This window comes from Hemibagrus wyckioides, linkage group LG06 (assembly GCF_019097595.1).
Source record: "Hemibagrus wyckioides isolate EC202008001 linkage group LG06, SWU_Hwy_1.0, whole genome shotgun sequence".
Lineage (NCBI taxonomy): Eukaryota > Metazoa > Chordata > Actinopteri > Siluriformes > Bagridae > Hemibagrus > Hemibagrus wyckioides.
The window spans coordinates 14,364,033-14,380,636 of record NC_080715.1 but is presented as its reverse complement, the minus strand read 5'-3'; the positions used below and the strand labels follow the sequence as shown (position 1 = coordinate 14,380,636).

Genomic DNA, 16,604 nt, shown 5'->3' with positions numbered 1-16,604 from the left:
TTTCATGCACAGTGTGTCTTCAATGTCAGATTGTCCTCAATGGCTTCATGAGTGTCAGTGTCAATCATGGTTTGGTTCTAAAAATATCCCACAGAGCACCATTCAATTCTTTACTAAAATTGAAAGATTATGGCAAAACCATGACTCTGATTAGAGGAGGTTGTTCCCCAAATATCAGTGACCGAATAAGGAAGGCATTAGTCAGGTCAAGTCAAGTCATATTTATATATTGCACATTTAAAAACAATTAGCATTGACAGAATCAACAGATGTATCTAAAAAAGTCAAAAGATATTAATAATAATAAAAGCTAGAAAAATAACAATGTGGTTAAGATAAAATAAATATACAAAGAGAGAAGTAATAAATAAATGAATAAAATGGAAAAGATAACTGGGGATTAAGAGGAGGGGGTGTCTTCAGCCTGGATTTAAAAGTGTCTAGAATCATTGATGAGTCAAAGAATCATCTAAAAAACATAGTGTTTTATATTGTTATAACTAAACCCTGATAGTTTTCCAAAAATCTTATCCTGGATTTGTTTTGATAGCTCCTAAGTCTTCATGATGTTTGTTTAAGAATATTCTCTAACACACTCTGTGGTCTTTCAGGAACAGATGAATTTCTCTTATGTTCAGGTGACACTTTAATTACACACATTCCACTTCTGATGGCTGATTGCACTAAAACTAATTCAGGGGTTTCCTTGCAATGGGATTCAATACATACACAATCACAACTTTTGTGTTTTTATTTGTAAATAATTTTGCTAAATTGATTCATGTCATATAATCACAATCATGTCATTTAATCATAATTACATTCATCTGAGATTTTGCTTGTATCACTACAAAATGTGAAATGTTTAAAGGGGTGAATACTTATGAAATCACATGTCTGAGTGAGCATGTTGTAGTAGTAATAACAGATGACTTTATTAATGTCTGTGTCCATTATGGTAGATAATGGCACAGCTTTATCCTCATCTCATAGTTCAGTAGCCAAAACAAATATCACAATTGATCCATTTTCACCATTACAGCTGCATTAACAGTGCAGTGACTAAACCCAGGATCAAGCACAGGCACAGAGGGGTTGAATAATAATGATCATGCTTAAAATTTGATGAGAGATGGGGAGAATTTTCTTGCATGATTATCTCTATCTATCTATCTATCTATCTATCTATCTATCTATCTATCTATCTATCTATCTATCCTGTCTGTCTGTTCTCCTCTGCTTATAAGAAAAAACAGGAGGAGCCTGAAGCCACCCACAAGTCCCATCGACAGGTCACAACCCAGCCTAGTTCCACCACCACCAAGAAGACCAATCCTCCACTTAATTCACTTTCAGAGTTCATATTATTCTTCATCAATCTAATGTTGAGGCTAGCATGCTTTTCGTCGTCACTTATGCCTGATCTAATGGTTGGATGTGTAGGTTCTGAAAGAACATCTCCAACTTGGAGATGCTCAGTATGGACATGAATTTGCAGATTTTTACGCAGATCCTCGGGGTATCAAGCAGATGAGCTGACGAGGCTTAACAGTGTTAAACTTGGCCTCGGGGTGCCAAAGAATTAGACAAAGTCGAGATGAAGGGGCAGATTTAGGATTACTGTCTGCGTCCAAATAAGCACCCGTGCGTGTCCCTAATTCCCCTTGATCTCTGTAATCTCCGGAACAAGTGACGATTGTTATTCATACGTTTGGATCGTAAATAAGATCACCGAGCCACTAATCCTAACTGCAGCGGGCAATTTGCCCTGCGTTAGTTACGTCAGCGCGTCTTTGGTCTCTCCTCTGCTCGGTCTGGAGCTCTTAGCGCGCAGTACAGCCGTGCCAGCGCGAAGAGTTTCTCTGTCAACTCTGTGAAGTATAAGCGAGAGTGGCACCGCGCAAATCCGCCTCCGGTCAACTAAGCTAAAGGTTACGACACATCCATGCACTTTTTGCAATACAGGCAAGAGTGATACCTCCTCTACCTGTTACTCTTCTTTTTGATCTTCTTTCCCTGTCGCACTTTGTCTGCACGGCTGCAGCGGTCCACCATTGCCCCCAAAAACCACGACAGCGTTTTAACGCGATCTTGCCGGGTGCTGCAGAGGAATCGGCTGGTCGGCGCGGCGCTGGGTTTGGTCGTCATGGTGGTGGTGCTACTTGTCGCGATTCCGCTACTGGTCCAGAGCTCCACCATCTCCGCGCACTACGAGATGATGGGCACTTGTCGCATGATCTGTGACCCGTACAGCCCGAAAGCGAGCGCCACGGCGCTGGAAGTCATGCAGGACCTCGGCGCCATCCCGCCGCCGCCTCCTCCGTCCTTCTCCCGCGGGAACAAAGGAGAACCTGGACGCCCGGGGAAACCTGGACCGAGAGGTCCTCCAGGTGAACCTGGTCCCCCCGGACCTAGAGGGCCGCCCGGGGAGCGTGGAGATGTCGGGAGAATCGGCTTTACTGGAGGTCCTCAGGGAACAGCTCGGACTGAAACCGGAGAGCTGGGTTCGGCATTGGGCAGTGTCAAGATTGCCTTCTACGTCGGGCTTAAAAACCCACATGAGGGTTACGAGGTGCTCCGTTTCGATGATGTGGTAACTAACCTGGGCAACCACTACGACCCTTCCACTGGCAAGTTCACATGCCAGGTGTCTGGAATTTACTTCTTCACTTACCATGTACTGATGCGCGGAGGAGACGGAACCAGCATGTGGGCAGACCTCTGCAAAAACGGACAGGTACATTACTTTCTGATAAAGCTTCATTTTAACATCATATACTTTTGCGTTTAGGCAAGTAATTTGGGAGAAGTCATTCTCATGCTTTAAATATAGGACAGACAGAGATATATACATAAAACATCAACCGATACGCGTTAAACTGATTTAATCAGAACTGTCCAGAAGATGCGTCAAATGGAAGAAACCTAAACTAATTAAACTACAGCATAGGTATAATAGCATAACAATTACAAGTGTATTTATTAGTATTTACTGAACGTCAACTATTTCTGTAGATATTTAAGTATATTTCTAAAGCAATTTAATGTATATCCATATTTTGTCCTCTTTTCTAAGCCATATAAGATATTCACTGTTATCATCAAAACAGAATAAATATTTAGACCTAAACTCAAAGCCTAGCCTAAAATCTTCATAGATTTTACAGCTTCACTTATTTGGAATTTAGTTTTGTTGACATACAACTGGACACAAAATATGACCTTTTAACAATTCAGTAACTGGGCCTACAGCTTAATTCTGTATCCATATCCAATTATTCCAAATACTGTATATGAAGCATATAAGTGCATCTTCTACTATTCATTTCTACAATATTCCTCTTCTATGTATTATGTCTATACTACATACACAAACACACTCATATCCCATATCCACATGTTCCAGCTCTCATTTGGCATTTTGTTGGTGAACAGGTTCGAGCGAGTGCAATCGCCCAGGATGCAGACCAGAACTATGACTACGCAAGCAACAGTGTGGTGCTGCATCTGGACTCAGGGGACGAGATATATGTGAAATTGGATGGCGGGAAGGCACATGGTGGAAACAACAACAAATACAGCACTTTTTCTGGCTTCATACTGTACCCGGATTGAGCTGGAGCACAAGAACAGACACTGAAGTGAATAGTCATTTACCAAGTTGACATTAACACAGGTTGAAGCCCTGTCAGGTCTAGCGCTTCATTTCTGTGTATCTGTGGGAGTATGCTATTTTACTTACTGCCTGGACCATAAAGTATACAAAACCATTGATAAATTAATGTTTGAATTGAGCTTTTTTTTTTCACACACAGTAAAATCCCCAGTGCAACTTAACACCTACAGTGTTTGTGTAAGACCATATGGGCACAAGTAAACCTTGGGAGAGTACAGAGTGTCTGTCTGAAGAAAGCGGATGGAGGGTGTGTCTTTAAGAACACTCTAATTAATATATACGGCATATATCTGGCTGTACATATTAATTAATTGAAACTGTCATGGCATATTGTACTGTTTTTTGTTTGTTTGTTTGTTTTTAAACCGAGTGCAAAGATGCATTTGCAGTCCTATAAAATGTGGACCCTAACCCTAACCCCTAACCCTATCCCTAGCTCTTATTTTACCTCCTATATTGTTAAAAATCCATCCTTAATTTTGTAAGGTCAAAAATTTCTAGCAGAGAAATATGATAAAATTAGTTTATTAAAGCAATCGTTTCAGTGCATTTCATATGGCAACAAACATAAAAGATCAAATCTGACATAGCTCATCTGTTACTGATCCCTGAAAACCACAGGGAAAAAAAAAAACAAGAAAATATCATGCTGTTATCATATTCTGCATATATGAACTTAATTATATGTGTTAAAGATGTTTTCCTTTTAGGCATCAACATTCAAAATCTGTTTTATGATTACACACAAAGATGCACAGTCTATTTAGTTTTAGTATTATTTGGATAGCTATTTTTATCTTAATTAGTTAGATGCTCCCTTAGTCATGATATCACCTAGCAACCACCATTACAGCACTGTCAGACCTAGAGCAACAGTTTTTTGGAAAGAAAAATAAAAAAAACCAAACCAAACCAAAAACACAAACAAACAAACAAACAAAAAATTTTTGGACTAATGTAAATTTACTTTGCCCGCAGCAGTTCTGTTGTGCCACAAAATTTCTACTGCCTGCCAGCTAGTGTGAGCTGTGAGGATTATGAGCTTTAAGATTTTCTCAGAAATATTATACAGACTATCCTTCTACATATGAGCTCAAATGCAAGCTTTTCACTGAATGACATCAAGGCATACCTGTTCAGCGCTGTTCTGGACTCATAAACCTATTCATATTCCCATATAAGAACACAAAGACACACCTTCTGTGCCCTCCAGTGGGAGAGATTTGAATTAACAAACTGGGTTTTCATTCAGCACAGGGCTTTTTGCTGTGTTGCCTGTTTGTGTTGTGTGTATCAAACATGTATTTAAACTTTATGTCAAATCAAGTTTGAGGGCAAAGTGTGAATTATTAGTATAGGTATGTCTGAATTGCTAGTCCTATATGATGTATTTGTCCTGTAGCACAATTTATACACTGCACTGTTAATATTTATTTAGGCATTTCAATAAATAATGTTTTGTATAACTGGTTTCTTTGTATGTATTAAATGTCGTCCTCATATACGTGACTCAGAGTCATGAATCATGGTGAGCATACATATGCTCTCTGTTTGTGGTATAAAAGTGACATCACCAAATAATGTTTTTGATGTACATCTCAGTAAATAAGTAAAGGATAATTGGGAAACAACATCTCAGCCTTTATGAATGTCTTTGTAAAAGTGTGAAAGAGCAAGTGTGTGTTTGTTTGTGTGCTGCTAGGTTTTGGCTGGTCCAGCTGTCAGGCTTCCGGCACTGCAAGCCTTGGCTCAGTACCAACTTGGCTACCAATCATGGATCGTTCTCCTCAGCAGAGAGATTGACCTCTGACCCCCCACTGACTAAAAAAAACCTGACAGAGAGTTGCATAAAGTTGGCCTTAGTGATTTTGCTTTAAACTCAAGCCATTATTATTAGATTTATATCACATGTATATTGTTTTCCTTGCAGCTATGGGTTATTTCCGTCTCAATCCAAATGTTGGTCAATAGTACAAAAATCAATAATTTACTTTACACCCTGAAAATACAGTCCATTAGTCTATGTGTTAAAATGTTAGACACATTCTTAGAGTCTCAGCTCAAATGTTTTATTATTACTAGGACTGATATGTACATGTAATAATAACCATCATTGTATTTCATGTGTACTCTTTTATTTCATTTCATATATAACCTGATTTGAGTTTGATATATATGATTTTGTCTATTATTGCCCATTTGGCTTCAAATCCCTGAGATTTACAGGCTTTAACACAGTAAAAAATGTAACCTCTGTCAAGTATTGAATTCAGATGAATCCACACTTCCACTTTTGTCTGTGTGTGAGACAGATAGATAGATAGTGAGCGAGAGAGAGAGAGAGAGAGAGAGAGAGAATATACGAATGAACAAATTTCCCCTAGCTTTCCAAGCAGCACATTCTCTTTCACCTAGAACTGATAAAGCACTTCCAAATAAGTATAACTCATTTACTTATCAGCAATAACTCCAGCTGTAATTTAGAATATTTGTATATTTAGATTTGCTTTATAACCATGGTGAGCAAAAAAGCATCTTATTACACTTAAAACGTGAAGTGGTTTGGTTTCAGCGACAGAAAACCACTTCGGCTTTCACTCCTATAAGCCAAGAAGAGGAAATTGAGACTACAGTGGACACAGCTTCACCAAAAAAAAAACAGACAAGTACTATATACGTCCTGTATATGCATATACATGTACACATATTCAAGAGGTCTTGTCACTGGGATGGAGTGATATTAGACAGCAGGTGTACAGGCATGTTTGTGTTCTGTTTTTTGCACACATTTCTCATCCCTGATAAACACATTTATCACTTCCCATGAGCATCATCTGTTAGAACTGCCAGTGATTACAGTTTATCCATTATATAAGTCAAAACTGTCTGTGTTACTTTATATCATCATTATCTCACTGCTGGACATCAAGATGTCAAAGGCAACACTTTAAATGATCCAAAGAGCTGCTCGATACTGTTCATCAACATAACTTGGCAGCCAAACCCAGCTTTGCTCCAAATATCAGTCATACTCAGGACTTGCTCCTTGCTCCTGGATGTTGAAATGTTCTGCAATATAAGACACACTGTTTTTTACCGTTACGTATTACTGTACTGTTAATTATTTCAGCATGAAATTTCTTCATATTTCCAAAAGTGCACACACACACTCCAAAAGCATTGAAAAGCATGTACAAAGATATTCTCGTCTTAGTAGGCTTAAAATACATTTACAAGTTATATGATTGATTAATTATTTATTGAGGATGAGGCATTGCCCCAAGAGAAACATACATCCATACTAGTCACTTGTACACAATATGGCGCTCTCTGCTTACTAGCTTGTGATAGAGCTTATAGTCAGATCTGCAGGTATCCAGTCTTCCAAAGCTGGGGACAGCCTTCTGTTATCTCTTCTTCCTCAGTGAGTCCCCAGGCATCATATGTACACTGCACCAGATTAGGGTCAAATATAGTGTGTTGTACTTCTGTACAATTCAACTGCCCAATATCAGAACTCATCATCCATTTGTACAGATCCACACCAAAACAGGTTTAGAACTGATCTATGTTAACAACAAATTAATCATCCAGTCCTACACTGGTGTAGGTCCAGTTATTATTTGTAATTTCTATCCCAAATGTGACATGGACCTGATTCCCAAGTGATTCAAACTTAATTTAATTTGGTAATCATGCCATTTATTCAATAAAATGGTGGACTTTTGTAGAAGTACAGTTTTCTCTGTTATCTAACCTCTGTAATACTCTTTCTCTCTCTCTCTCTCTCTCTCTCTCTCTCTCTCTCTCACACACACACACACACACACACAGTGGCTGTAAGGGCAACAGTTTTTATTTTGTACCTGGTGACATTTCTTTCTTGACAAACATGCCTGTACACCTGCTGTCTAATATCACTCTATCCCAGTGACAAGACCTCTTGAATATGTGTACATGTATATACATATACAGGACATATACTTGTCTGGTTTTTGTTTTTTTGTTTTTTTGGTGAAGCTGTGTCCACTGTAGTCTCAATTTTCTCTTCTTGGCTTACAGGATTGAAAGCAGATATGGTTTTCTGCTGTTAGAACCAAACCATTTTAAGATATTGTTTGTAATAAGATGCTTTTCTGCTCACCATGTTTATAAAGCAAGTCTAAATATACAAATATTCTAAATTACAGCTGGAGTTATTGCTGATAAGTAAATGAATTATATTTATTTGGAAGTGCTTTGTCAGTTCTAGGTGAAAGAGGATGTGCTGCTTGGAAAGCTAGGGGAAATTCGTCATTCAAATATTCTCTCTCTCTCTCTCTCTCTCTCTCTCTCTCTCTCTCTCGCTCGCTCGCTCTTGCTCTCTCTCTGTGGCTGTAACGGCAACAGTTTTTAATTTGTACCTGGTGACATTTCTTTCTTGTAGATCGACATTCTCGTAGCTCGGAATTTGTACATTTATTGTGCAGGATGTCCCTGTGTTTATCATTCTATGCCAATCACAATTTTTTTGTTGTTGTTGTTCAGTAGAAATGTGCCCTTAAAGTTTCAAAGATGTAAATGAAATACAATTTGAAGGTACACGCCATTCATTATTAGTAAATAAAGGTACAAAAAATACACTACTAACATGCATATATTCTAAAAGGTACAAATTGCTTTAGTTTTTTCCAAATAGTGTATTTAAATAACCAGAAATACTGTTGAACATTTCACAACATTTTCATTTCCTGCATGTGCACTTTTTATTATAGTTTTGGAGCTGACTAATCACAAAAACGTTCCAGTTATTTGTCATTTTCGCAACATTTTGTTGTACTAGACTTTTCCCTTCATAAGCACTTTGTATATTTTTTATTACGGTATAATAGACGATTTATGAAAAGATTCTGATAAATCGTGTGGTATACCATAAACACAAAAAATATAAGATTTCACAGCTTCATGTATGTAAGGGCAAGCAAATAATTTGTAACCTAAGGATGTGAAATTATAGTCTCAAAGAGGCTGCATGTAATAGGAATTAGAATTTCTTTTCTCTTCTGTTTGTATTAAAGTGTAATGATGACCCAAATTCAAAGGTATTACCATCATTTTATACAGCTTACATCTTTTGTCATAAATAGCTATAAGATGTCAAAAAGCCATTTGATTCTCATAAATACTTAACAGGAGAAATTGTTAAATGAAATAATTAAGCTTTAGTAACTACTTTATTCTGGTCAGAGTTGTGGTGAATTCAAAGTCTCCTCTGGGAATACAGGGCACCTGGTTGGAATATACTCTAGACACCTGGCCATCACAGGGCACCATGGACACACACATTCACACACTCATTCATTACTGGGGCAGTTTCAGCATACCTAATCCACCTACCAATATGGGTTTTTTTGGAGGTTGGAAAAATCCTGCGAACAGAGGGAAAACATGAGAACAATAACTGAGAGCAGGATTGAACCTGGTACATTGGAGGTATGAGCTGTTATATTTATCACCAATTTAAATATAGTAACATTGTAAAGATCATGATGTTGATCATTTTTGAGAACAATCATTAGGCCAATAAAATATTTCTTATTTTCTTCCAGTACAGACTTTAAAGTAAATGTTTGGAGCCTGGCCAGTCATACAGTCCTCTGGTCACCAATAATGAAAGGTCACACCTTTCTTTAAACTCCTAGATAAGTATATAGAGGAGCAGCCATCTCAGTGATGCCATTTCTGCATGAAATTCTGTGTGGTCAGTAGGACTATATTCCTAACACATGTGATTTGTGTGACTTTTGAATTGTATTGTCGACATTAACGCAGCCCAGCCTGCGGTTAGTCTTCATGGTGACTAAATTATGAGAGAGTAAATCAGAAAGACTGAAGCAGCACAGAGATCACTGGCCATCCCCTCACCTACCCTCCCTCCATTTCTTTCTCTCTTCATCCCTCCATCGTGCTTCCTCACTGCCCGTCACATCTCTATTCATGAGTCTTTTACATAATAGGCCTTTATGGAGTTATGAAATATCCATCATCAAAAGCTGTCAAGCCCCAAGGCTTGCAATACTCTCTGTATTTCACACTTGGATCTGTGTGTGTGTGTGTGTGTCTTCATACTATGATCCATGCGTGTATAGTTTCTTATCATCTTGACATATCATTATTAAGGTCCACAATTCACCACCTTCCATACTGCTACATAGCTGTTGTAAATCACATACACTAGTCAGTGAGGTGCATTTTTCTTTTCTTTAGGGCTACAAAAGTGTAATGATTTGGGTGTGAAGCGAGATTACCACCACAGGGTCAGGTGTGACACTGAATCCTCCAAAATTTGCAGAGTTTCTTGTACATGTTTTAGTATATAGGAAAATAAGAAAAATCACACATATAGATGAAATTCTCTGTGTGCTTTAATTTCATGATTCAATGAAAATAGCCTTTTTCATAATGCTTGAAAGTCTTTGGTGTGTAAATACTTAATGAAGCACTGCTTGTGGGTCTTATGATTGCTCTTTCTTAGTATGTGAGATAAAGTTTGTTGTCCAGTGAAAATGATTCTTTGAATTGTACTTTTAATACATTTAATTGTCCATTTCTCCTTGCATTAAAAAGGGGGAAGTGATTCATTCAGTACTTGATTACCAGTTGACTGATATAGAATATTTTCTGCTTCATATACTCATATACTTATATACTTAATAATGAGCTTTGGAAGGTTATGTAACTTTCTGCAGTGCTAAAGTACTAAATATTAAATGCTGAAGTATAGTTTCAGCCCAAAGTCCAGCTGATGTGTCTGTGTGTATAAGAGGAGGTGCTGCATTTAAATATACATTTAGCCTGTGGCCCCTTACAGAGTTACTGTGGTCCCAGCTGCATGTCCCTTAGCGTACACACACACACACACACACACACACACACTGATATATCTGTCCTTTTGTATTAACAAAAAACATACACAAACACATGACACCTCATCACAAACCGTCTAATCCTCTTGGCTCTACATTTCCCTCTGTAGTCCTGTGTATTTATGGATGAAGCTAGATGACACAGTGGAAATTCTAATCAACGAGACACTGTCGTCACATTGTGTGAGTTCATTGTGATATGCACCCTGCTTGCAATTAAATAACTGCAAAAAGACAAATATTCTGAAGCTGTTTTTATTTTAAATGGTATAAAAATGAGAAACTCTTACACATTTGCTTATTACATTTTGTTTAAGACTGAACTATTTCTACTCTATAGATTATTAACAATGATATTTAACACATAAAAAAAAATGATGAGGTGTATGGGGTGTGGGAGTATGGGCCTGGTTAGTGGTACTGGGACCTGTCAATCACAGTTATAGACAGAGCTATATGAATTATACATGTGCTTAGGGCTGAACTCTGCAGAACCCTGTGTGTGCGTGTGGTGTGTTTGTGTGTCTGTGGCTGATCTCCACCTGCTCTTGGTCCCCAGGTTCCCCAGCTCTCATTAGCTAAAGGCCAGCTCTGCTGACCTCTCTTAACTTCCTTTAGAGTTTCATTATGGTAATTAGTCACAGTAGAGCTTAGTGTGTTGGAGTGTGTGTCTTTAGAAATGACTGAGAAAAGCCTGACTGAGAGGTTTAATTGAAATCACTTGTGCTCCATTAGAAAGCTCAGGTCAAATATGTAGCTATTGTACTAGCATATGTAGCAAACTACTTAGACACCAATAGCAAAAACATTCAAAGCTCTACACTCACATGTATAAATGATGCAAAGAGTTGGAGAGATGGATGACACACTCCTCCATCTTTTCTGTCCCTAATAGCTGATCTCATTTCAGCATTTATAGTTTGTTCTGCTTTCATGAGGTGGTTTTCTTCTCCTGCTCTCCCCAGGGTTTCATTATAAACCCACCCCTGACACTACATAGCCCAGCCATATTTAAATCCTAGTGCACCATGTCTTTTCCAAACTTAAAGTCTGATCTACCATGCTTTAACTGTGGGTATAGTCTAATCCGGTCATGACTTAGACAATCTGGGGTGCAAGTTATAAAGGTGGTGACTTAAAAAAGAAAATAAGAACTGTGAAGGTTCTTAAAAATCACACGTAAATATTTCTAAAGCTATGCTCTGTCAGATACATTTATTACACAGCCCTACAATGGGTCTTACAATTTGCAAACATTTGACATGCCCACAAGCTTGACTCCTGAACAGAAAAGTATGTAACAGAAATAGCTATAGACAACATTTTATTGAAAAATTTTGAAAATCTTGCTTAGTCTCGTAAATTACATTGAACTGTGTTAAATATCTGAATTTGTTAATGTCATTGTATAATTTGCATTACACAGTGACACAATTTGCATTTGAATTTTATTCAAACTGGCCTATCTAGGATGTTTTGCTGGCATGCTAGAGAAAAGGGCCACTGTGAATCACTGCAAAATTATTCTGAAAAAATAACAGAGAAATTATACTTAAAGCACAGATAAAGTGAAGGCATAGACAGAGTACCAAAATCTTTATCTTTGCTGCTGTTAAATGTAGAGAATTAGCTAAATTAACCTTAGCATGCTTTTTCAAATTAGATGGAGTACATGCCTTCTTGGGAGGCAAAGGAGATTCCTGTAAAGGTTCATCCATATATTTCACACTGCAGTGTGGGGGCTTTTCCTCAAAGACCTTTTAGATACACTATATGGCCAAATTTGAACACCTCATCAATAATTCTCTCAGAAATTCCACCACAGTTAATAGGCTTATACAGCCATTAGCCTCATTTATCATCCCTCCATTTTCTGTAGCGCTTATCCTGCACAGGGTTGCAGGGAACCTGGAACCTATCACAGGGAACATACTCCACACTCAAAGCGCAGAGGCAGGAATCAAGCCCCCAACCACAGAGGTACACAGCAAACGTGTTAATCACCATGTCTCCGTCACATAAATTTTTGCATGAGCAAAATGGATCCAAAAAATTCCCACCAGATTTACAAACTTTTTTGAAATGCTGATTTTTGAACCTTTTTTTCTCAGAAATTTCTGAAATGTATGCATAAACTATATTGTGATAGAAAAATTTCAGCAAGAATCAAGGGGAAGGTGTACAATACAGTGGTGAGACCGGCCATGCTGTAGGGTTTAGAGGCAGTGTCACTGAGGAAGAGACAGGAGTCAGAGCTGGAGGTAGTAGAGCTGAAGATGTTGAGATTCTCTTTGGGAGTGACACGGTTGGACAGGATTAGGAACGAGTACATCAGTGGGACGGCTCATGATGGACATTTGGGGGACAAAGTTAGGGAGGCCAGATTAAGATGGTTTGGACATGTCCAGAGGAGGGAGAGTGAATATACTGGTAGGAGAATATTGGACATGGAGCTGCCAGGCAGGAGGCAAAGGGGAAGGCCAAAGAGGAGGTATATGGATGGAATAAATGAGGATATGAAGCTAGTCGGTGCAAGTGTTGAGGATGCAGAAGATAGGGATAGATGGAGAGAGACGATTCGCTGTGGCGACCCCTGAAGAGAAAAGCCGAAATAAGAAGAAGATGCATAAACTATGTGGGCCAAATGTTAATGGACACCTGACCGTCACAACCATGTACTTGTTAAACATTACATTCCATATATTGCTCCCCTTTACTGTTATAATCACCTCGGTTCTTATGTACACTAGATTTAGGAGCATAGCTAAAATCTGGCACTGACATTGAGTGAGAAGATGCATGCAGTCAGCATCCCAACTCATCAAAAGTGATCAGTGGGGTTGAGGTCAGAGCTCTGTGCAGGCCACTCGACTTCTTCCACACCAGCTTTGTGCATTGCAATGCTGAAACAGATTTGGGCCTAAACAAAAATGTAAAGAGTAATTAAGAATGTAATTAAGTAAGAGTACAAGTATTCAATTTCATTAATACTCAAGAATACATACTCTCCAGAGTAAAACTTAAGTACAGTAATATAGTACCACTCTTCAAAGGGTATCAAAAACTTGCTAATGGTTTGATGAATATGAAAATAAATACTATGTATGGGTATTAATTGTGAGTAAATTAACATTCTTTTTTTCTTTCTGCCCTGTTGGGCTATTCACTAAATCACAACGGTCTCAACCTGTGGAGAGGAATGAACAAAACAAAACAAAGAAATAAGTGGGTAAGTCAAAGCGAGGAGAGAAACAAAGATGCTAAACAAGGAAGCAAAAGAATGGATTGTGTTTACTTTTCAATTCTTCTAGGGTGATAGGGTGGCTAGTGTGCGTGTGTGTGTGTGTGTGTGTGAGAAAGGACACAGGTGTGTTTTATGGCTCTGTTTGACATCTGGGAACTGACGGTGACAGACACCACATTCAACTGCTGTCACAACAGATAAAACAACAGCACACACTCCACATCACTGCTTTTGCCCCATCCAGCGTCCGGCACTGATGTCCGAACCCTCTGATATGAAGAGACAGACCAAAGTGTTCTTCTGCTTTCACACACCGACACACTCTCACCTCCAAAAGAGACGAATGAGAAGGACAAATGAAAGCTCTATTAGCCATTCAGACCAAAGATTTTCAACCATTTACAGAGCCATTCACTACTTTCTTTGTCCTTCTCTCCCTCTTTTTTTATTCTGCTTCTTCTTCTTTCCCCTCTCAGGTTAAGGTTTACTCACATGTTTCTTTGATAATCCCTGATTTGTTTTCCATACAAGAAAGAGGTCAGTCCAATTAGGCCTGACAAACAAGCCTCTCTCTCTCTCTCTCTTTCTCTCTCATACACACACACACACACACACACACCAACACACACACACACACACCCTCTGTCCCTCTTAGCAGACTGGCCCTGCAGCGCAGACACACAGACATGCACACAAATGTCATATTAAATTATGAAATACAGAAGAGATAAGAGAGAGAAACAGAGAGAGGGGGAGAGCCTCCCAGCTGGACGCATGGCCAGGAGGTAGTCAGAATGCAAATCACGTCTTTTGATTATACTGTACCTTTGAAAGTCCTTGTATGTAATGACACTTTACATAATACTAATAAACTGCACATACTACTCTTTAGTCACAAAACACGACTAAAAAGACTTGGCAGAATAGCAGTACAGGGAATAAAAATGTGCAGTGTTGAGTCGTATTAGAATTTTTCATTTTTATTATGTTAAACTGGACCAGGCGGCTGTGTATCTGTCTCTCTGAATTATAGGAGGAAGGTCATTAAAAGTGACTTGCCAGCGAGACATTTTATACAACGCTTTATCCTAAGCCCCCTGCCACACGCAGGATTTGCTGTTAAAAAAGAGATGTTAAAAATGGATTTTGTTGTTGAACATCTTGTTGTCTTGACAGTGTCTGTGTGGAAAGAAAGAACACCCCTTTTAATTGACTGTAAAGTAACTGACCCCCTAATTCTGACTAAGTTGTCTGGCTTCAAACACTGTGTTAAATTTACAACCTCACTTATGAACCAGTTGATGTACATTTGAAAAGATAGCTTTTTTTAAAATAAAAGATCACAGAAATGTAGTACACAAAAAATGTAGTATACTGTATATTCCACAACATGTGAAACATCTTCAATCCATTGGCCTGCATTCAGCCATGGTGTATATGTATGCATACAACAGTGCTGTTGAATTCTTATTTCTAATTGGCCAGAAAGTGTCGATTAATTTTTTTAACCACAACTCTAGCAATATTGTCAACTGTTAAGTAAATGACGGATTGTTGTTGTCCTTCAGCTGCTCCCTGTTCAAGGTCACCACAGCAGATCTTACATGCATATTTGATTTTGGCACAGGTTTTACGCTGGATTCCCTTCCTGGCACAACCATCCCATTGTATCCAGGTTTGGTAGCAGCACTGAGAGTTAACCTATCAGTGGCTGGGTTGGTTCAAGCCTGGTTGATGGTGATGAAAGCATGGGATCCTACTTACCACCAAGAACCCAAAATGATAGATTCGTATTAATGTGCTTTTACTGACAAGTTACGGTTTCTCTAGTAACTACTCATTCACTGTAAGACATTTCAGGATGAAAAAAATGTATAAGCGAAAGCTCACCTGCTTTATTAATCTGAGCATAACTTAACTTGAAGAACTCAAAAGTAGTCAAGACAATGGAGTACTTTCAGATACATTTTTGAAAACGTGTAAATTTGAGTTCCATATCCAAAGCTTGCCGAAATAATTCATTTATATAAGAAATATTCATAAAATTTTAAAGGGCATCATGTTTTACGGTTTTAACGTGGACTAAAGGAATATGGTGGACACTCTCATAATCTAAGCATAATAATAGACTGATTAAAAATATGTTGGTATCGGACAAAGTAAAATAAATAATTGTTGATATGGTGAAAGTGTTCATTTAACATTAATGGAAAAAGTCTCTAGTGTAGTGATTCTCAGTAACCTGAAAAAAAAATGCATGAGAGAGAGAAAAGATGGTGAGTGAAGGAATGTTTTACACCATAAATGTTGTTAAAAAGTGCCATTCAAATAAAATTGAATTCAATTTTAGTTTACAGAAGTGATAACAGGAACTAACTTGTTTTATGGACAATTCAGAATAATTGAAAAGCTAATATCAACATTACCAAGTTATAACGGTAACTGGTAACAATCATTCATTGGCAGAGTTCGGTACATCTGACCTAGTCTTTTTCAGGTGAATGTAATTGTTTGTTAGCTTTTCAAATATCAGCTTGTTTTTGTTTTGTTTTTCAAATATGTGAACATAATTAACAAATTAGCTTATTAACTGTAAGAGACTGATACTGAAAGGCTGACCTGTGCTTTTTCCATCTTTAGTGACCTCTACCCATTAAATATGTCCTGTCATGGAAAGAGTTCACTGTACACTTTCAGTTCCTTGTATTTGTATAGTTTATGGGCAGATTTAAAGAAACAGCAACTCCTTCCCAGAGAAACAGTCATATTTCCTGTATAT

At 38.1% G+C, this 16,604-nt stretch overlaps 1 protein-coding gene across 1 annotated transcript; it reads left to right on the top strand.

The window, feature by feature from the left end:
* The first annotated feature begins 1,412 nt into the window (after positions 1–1,412).
* c1ql2 (complement component 1, q subcomponent-like 2) lies at positions 1,413–5,178 on the top strand. The gene is made up of 2 exons (XM_058391229.1): positions 1,413–2,737; positions 3,436–5,178. The coding sequence occupies exons 1-2, from the start codon at positions 2,147–2,149 to the stop codon at positions 3,613–3,615; spliced, it is 771 nt and encodes a 256-aa protein (XP_058247212.1). The 5' UTR covers positions 1,413–2,146; the 3' UTR covers positions 3,616–5,178.
* The last annotated feature ends 11,426 nt before the right edge of the window (positions 5,179–16,604 follow it).

Bases quoted from the DNA above. Each gene is read 5' to 3' on its own strand.
- c1ql2 (XM_058391229.1), top strand. From the start codon at position 2,147: ATGGTGGTGGTGCTACTTGTCGCGATTCCGCTACTGGTCCAGAGCTCC. The intron at 2,738-3,435 runs GTACATTACTTT...GTTGGTGAACAG, and splicing joins ACCTCTGCAAAAACGGACAG to GTTCGAGCGAGTGCAATCGC.